At 54.0% G+C, this 6,000-nt stretch overlaps 1 protein-coding gene across 3 annotated transcripts in view; it reads left to right on the plus strand.

The window, feature by feature from the left end:
- Positions 1-5,789, plus strand: part of PRKCD (protein kinase C delta) — a 28,918-nt gene extending 23,129 nt beyond the window's left edge. For all 3 annotated transcript variants that reach the window (XM_059939919.1, XM_059939921.1, XM_059939920.1), the window contains exons 14-19: positions 202-293; positions 859-921; positions 1,938-2,076; positions 2,230-2,418; positions 3,015-3,143; positions 5,045-5,789. In XM_059939919.1, coding sequence (XP_059795902.1) covers positions 202-293; positions 859-921; positions 1,938-2,076; positions 2,230-2,418; positions 3,015-3,143; positions 5,045-5,203 — 771 coding nt within the window. In that variant the 3' untranslated portion in view covers positions 5,204-5,789. The remainder of the gene's footprint in view (positions 1-201; positions 294-858; positions 922-1,937; positions 2,077-2,229; positions 2,419-3,014; positions 3,144-5,044) is intronic.
- The last annotated feature ends 211 nt before the right edge of the window (positions 5,790-6,000 follow it).

The raw sequence follows: 6,000 nt of genomic DNA on the forward strand, positions 1-6,000 counted from the left end.
CCCAGTCTTCTTCCTCAGACCACTTAAGGCAAGGCTGAGTCCCCCTTCCTCAGACTCCCCAGGGCAGCGCCGTTCTTCCCCCCTCACATCCGCCAGGGCAGAGTTGCCCCCTGCTTCCTGTTGGGGCTTGCCCCTAGTGGTCCTCAGTGAGGGAGCTTCCTGCCGCTTTCTGTGCCTCTGCTCACCACCCTTCCCCCGCAGGACCACCTGTTCTTTGTGATGGAGTTCCTCAATGGGGGCGATCTGATGTATCACATCCAGGACAAAGGCCGCTTCGAGCTCTACCGTGCCACGTACGTGAGGCCCTGTTGGAGGAAGAGCCCTCTGCCCATCTGCCTTCCATTCCTTCTTCCCTCCCCCTGGTGAAGCCAGCCTGGGCTGGAGCTGGGGTTGGAGAGACTTGGGGTGGCCAGGGCCATCCCCCGCCCCGTGTGGGAAGCTAGGGGTGAGGGGTGAGCTGTGGCTGGGAACACAACCTAGACATGCCAGGTCCTGTCCCCTCCCTGGGCCTCAGCGGGTGGGTGATCCTGCACGATGCAGAACCCAGGTGGGTGGACTCCAAACTAGCATGCACCCCCAGACTGTGTGTGTGTGCACACAGGCATATCTATATAAATGCATACACTCTTAGGACAGAGAATTGTCTCATTTGGAGCTTTTTTCTTCACAATTTTTTCTCTTGCCTTGACTACCAGCCCCTACTTGCCTGATACAAGATGTGCTTGATCAGGACCAGGTTGTCCATGGAGTTATTTTCAGCATTTCCTGTCCCTGGGGGTGGGGATGAAGACCCAGGGAGAAGCAGGGGCTGCTCACAGAAATCTCAGGACACTTGGTGTGTGTGTGTGTCTCATCCAGGTTTTATGCGGCTGAGATAGTCTGTGGACTACAGTTTCTACACCAGAAAGGGATCATTTACAGGTGCGGGGATCGGAAGGTGGGGGGGTGTATAGGAGGGGAGGCCCCAACCCCATCTCCTCTGAAATGCTCTGAGTGGATCCCGGTCCAGCTGTGGCCCCATCTCCTCTTGGAGTCGGTCTTTAGTTGGATATTTGCTTAAACCACCTACTCCATTGCTACAGTTCCTTGTGGCCCCTTAGCTGAGGCTGGCACAGCTCCAGGGACTGGGAACTCCCTGCCCATACTCGACAGCTTTGGCGGGAGCGCAGCACTGACTGGTATGGGGTCTCCCTCCCTTGGAGCCGTCGGTCTCCCTCTGCAGCTGCATCCGAGCACTCTGAGCTTCCACCAATGGGGTCTGGTTTCATAAATTCTCACCCAATAAATGACAGTCCCATCCTGCCATGGATTAATATGTACTCATCCGAAAGGCTGAGGCCGTGCTGTGAGTACTATTGTGGGATGATCCCAAGGTATGTTGCCAAGTGGAAAACCAATCCATGGGACAGTGCATATTGAATGTTAGGGGCCAGGCTTTAAAAGTTGGCGTGAATGCACATTGTAATGTGCTGTCCGTGCCTGGACTCAGTCTAGGGAGGGCCTGGCAAGCGAGGTTAGTGGAAGATGGGCCTTGTGCTGTTCTGCTTTTCTGGTGCTTGTTACCGTGTGCCTAAGTTATCTACTCAACTACCTACATAAAATAGACGGGCTCCCTGCCCTTGTGGAGTCTGACAAACCTGAGTCCAGGGCGCTTCCACAGCTGACTAGCTGGGTGACCCTAGGCTAGTGATACCACCTCGCTGAGCCTCATTTTGGGCTTCAGGAAGTAGGATAGTGTGTGTCCAGCACACAGCACACAGTAGGCAGCTTGCAGGAAGCACCTGTTTTTAGCACCTCTTTCCCCTCCTCTTCCTCATTCCCTCGTCCCCTGGAGAGAGTCCTAGGCTTTCCAGGCTGACAGTGGGGACATGGGAGGGGACTATGGGGAGGAGGGGAGTTGGACCCTAACGACTCCTTTTCCTGTCCCCTCCCCGCAGGGACCTCAAGCTGGACAACGTGATGCTGGACCGGGACGGCCACATCAAGATTGCTGACTTCGGCATGTGCAAGGAGAACATGTTCGGGGACAAACAGGCCAGCACCTTCTGCGGCACCCCTGACTACATCGCCCCCGAGGTGAGTGGCACCCTCCCGGCCCCGCCTCTGGCCGACACCTTGTCTCCACAGGGGGTGGGTGACGACGTCCAAGCCACAGCCGAGAGGCTGAGGAGGGCTGGCCGGGGCTTGTGCTCCAGGGCCCCCTCAGCTCTGGCACCCCCTCTGCCCCAGATCCTGCAGGGCCTGAAGTACTCATTCTCCGTGGACTGGTGGTCCTTTGGAGTCCTCCTCTATGAGATGCTCATTGGTCAGTCCCCCTTCCACGGTGACGATGAGGACGAACTCTTCGAGTCCATCCGTGTGGACTCACCGTATTATCCCCGCTGGATCACCAGGGAGTCCAAGGACATCCTGGAGAAGGTAGGAGCCCCTGGGCTGGGCTGGCAGGGGCAGGAGCTGGCAGACGCCAGGTCACGGGAATGCCAGAAGCCTCCTGTCTCGGGGATGGCAGCCTCACCAGTGCTCCGGTCCTAACACATTGGGGGGGTCACTCTCCTGCCACGTTCCTGGGACCTCCTGTCTATGTTCCCTGCACTGAATCAGCCTGGCCTGGCAATGATGGGCTTGGGGTCAGAAGACAGATAGACCTTAGGCTAAACTCTGAGTCTATCTCCTTATCTACAAAATGAGGCCAGAAGAGAACCTTTCTCACAGAGTTTTGGGGAAAAAAACATAAATGTATGATGCCAGGCAGATGGTAAACACCCAGTAAGGGCTCCTGCTTTTACTCACAAGTCCCACCAGCTGAGAGTCCTGGCAGCACCAGTCCACGCCCTGTTTCTCCACCGGACCTGGGACCAGAGGCCAGAGAGGACTTCTCAGCCCCAGAGGCCCTGGGCTGTGACACCAGCCTGGGCTGGACCAGCCTGGGCACCCCTTGGCCTGCTTGGGGGTTTTCTGAGGCTCCCATTTCCTACAGCCCTCGGGTGCTAACCAGGTTACCTGCTGCGTTGCAGCTGCTTGAACGGGATACAACCAGGAGGCTGGGAGTGACAGGGAACATCAAAATCCACCCCTTCTTCAAGACCATCAACTGGGCTCTGCTGGAGAAACGTGCAGTGGAGCCGCCCTTCAAGCCCAGAGTGGTACGTGATCCCACTCCAGTGGGGGCTGCCCACTCGACGTTGTCCCTCACTGCCTTCCAGGGTGGACTCCTCCTGCTTTGCCCTGCCTCTCTCCTGCATCACTCACATGCTCTCCTCCTCTCCCTTCTTCTAGCAAATCTGCTTTCCCAACCTCTTTGGCACACTGAGCCACAGCCTCTACGCTCGTATCCTCACCATCTCTCCTCAGTCAGTCATTCAACAAACATTGGTGACAGTGGATCCAGCCACCCTTTAGCATACGTTCTTTAAAACCCACTGTGTGCAGGGGAGTATGCTTTGGGGGTCAGAGTTAAGGCCCCCCTCCCTCCATCTACCCATCTATCCAATCCATTTTCCAAAAAATATCGGAAATGCTGAGTGCCCTCTGGGTGCAGAGCACTGTGCTGGGCTGCATAGCGAAGTGGGAGGCCCAGTCCCAGAGCTAGAGGGGCCCCAGCTCCTCAGAGAGATAGGAAACTTGCACACTGATGGTCATTTATGATAAATGACAGCAGTACAAGACATGTCACAAGGGCACACACAATCAGTTGCCATTGGGAGGGTCTGTGGGCCGGTGCCCAAGATGCAGAGATCGGGGTGGGTCTGAGAGGAAATGGGATGTCGGCAGGGCTGGGGAAGCTCGACCAGGCCAAGGGCAGATGGGAGGTATTCCAGGTAGAGGAGGGATGGTTTGCATAAAGGCCTAGAATCTAGAGAAGCCGCCAAGGAGCCAGGAGGAGAGCAGAGGCAGGCTGGCTTCTCAGAAGTTGAACTCCGTGGCCCTTCTCTGATCGCAGCTCTTCCCTCCCTTCCCCTTTCTCTCCTTTGCTTCCCCTCTTCTGTCAGGACACGCTTTTCCCACTGAGCAGCCTGCGTAATGTGTTTGTGTCTTGAAGCTGCAGAGCACTCCCCCATTCCAGGGATCTCAAACTCAGTGCCTCCTGCCCTGGGCACGTCACTACCAGGCCAGGCCAGCTGTAGGAAAATCACACAGCCTGCTTTCAGTGTCTCGCTTTTGATAGAAAGAGGGATAGATTGATTTTAAATAACACCAGGCAGCTGATCGGCAGCCCCTGTCAGTGGGAAGTGGGGCCTGTGATGAGCTGGCCAGGCGGGTTTCAGCACCAAGAGTGGGCAGACGTGCCAGGACAGGGGCCCAGGGCTGCTCTGCTCTGTCAATTTTCAAAAGAAGCCAGAAACCAGGATTTTTATGTCAAATTGCCCAATTTAAAAATATTGGCTCAAATGCCATTAAAACCCATGGCTAGTCAAAATGGTTGTACCTGCAGCTCAGTTTGGCCTGAGGGCCACCAGCTTAAGACCTCTTTCAATCACCCTTTCATTGTACCTTCAGAAGCAGAGAGCTGGCAAACTTTTCCTGTGAACAGCATGATAGTAAATATCTTAGGCTTTGCAGGCCAGATAGTCTCAAGGCAGCCATAGACGGTATGTCAGTGAGGGGGTGTGGTTGTGCACAAATAAAACTTTATTTATGGATGCCGAACTTTGAATTTCATTTAATTTTCACATGTCATGAAGTGTTATTCTCCTTTTGATTTTTCCTAAACATTTAAAAATGCAAAAGCCAGCCTTAGCTTGTGGGACCTACAAAAACGGGTGGTGGGTGGGCTTTGACCCAGGGCTGTGGTCTTCTAGAACCCTGCTTGGGTGGATGTCCACCTTTCCTCCTGCAGGCCCCCTGCTGGCTTCCCTCATTCCCTTGGTAACAGCATCCACCTTCCAGAGGAAAGACTCCCTTTTCTGTTCTAAATAAGAACAGCTCTGGCTTGGCCCAGCCCAACAGGGATTATGGCTCCGGGAATGGGTCCCCAGAACCTCGGGAACCCATTGGAAGGTTGCCCTTTGGGTCCCGCTTACGCACCCCTGCCTTCTGCTTGCAGAGGTCCCCTGGAGACTACAGCAACTTCGACCAGGAGTTCCTGAACGAGAAGCCGCGCCTCTCCTACAGCGACAAGGACCTCATCGACTCCATGGACCAAACAGCATTTGCCGGCTTCTCCTTTGTGAACCCCAAATTCGAGGGGCTCCTGGAAAATTGAGGTTGCCAGACATGTGCCCCCAACCCACCCCAGCCAGGGAGCCTGGGTCAGCCAGCACGGCCTGCTGACCTGGCCCAGGCAGAGCAGGCGGGGCCCCCCACTTCATCGGCACCTGCCTGTCCCCCACGATAAGCAGCAGTGTGATTGTCATAATTTCTGCTGCTGCCTGTCTCCCTCGTACCCCAGAGAGGCCTCAGCTCCTGTCTGGCTGGGCTTTCATGGTACTTCCTCTGTGAATTGTATGTGAATTTGCTTTTCCTCTGCCCTCAGAGGGAAATTGTAAATCCTGTGTTTCATTACTTGAATGTAGTTATCTATTGAAAAAAATATGTAATATATATATATATACACGCATATATATATATATATATATATATATATATATATAGGCTGTATATATTGCTCAGTAGAGAAAAATGTGGGGGACTGGTGATATGTTGATCTTTTAAAATATATATATATTATATATATGATGCACACCCTCCCCACCTCCCACCACCCCCCCAAAAAAAAAAAAAAAAAAGAAGCACAAGCTGTTTGAACCATCAGGTTCTTTTATTTGTGTGTCTAAATAAACACCAACTGATACCGACCTGGCTGTCGGGACACGTTTCTCCCAGGAAGCTGGTGGCTGCTGCTTCCGCTTCTGGCAGCTGTGTCTTGGAAGTTAAACCGAGCTGTTAGCTGCAGATGCAGACCCCTGGGCTTTCATGCAAATGTGTTTGTATTTATGGGTTTCCTCTGGCTCCAGGGCCGTGGGCCAAAAACAGAAAACTTTTCTGGGTGGCTGAGGGAGC

The sequence above is a fragment of the Balaenoptera ricei genome, chromosome 11 (genome assembly GCF_028023285.1).
Source record: "Balaenoptera ricei isolate mBalRic1 chromosome 11, mBalRic1.hap2, whole genome shotgun sequence".
Classification (NCBI taxonomy): domain Eukaryota; kingdom Metazoa; phylum Chordata; class Mammalia; order Artiodactyla; family Balaenopteridae; genus Balaenoptera; species Balaenoptera ricei.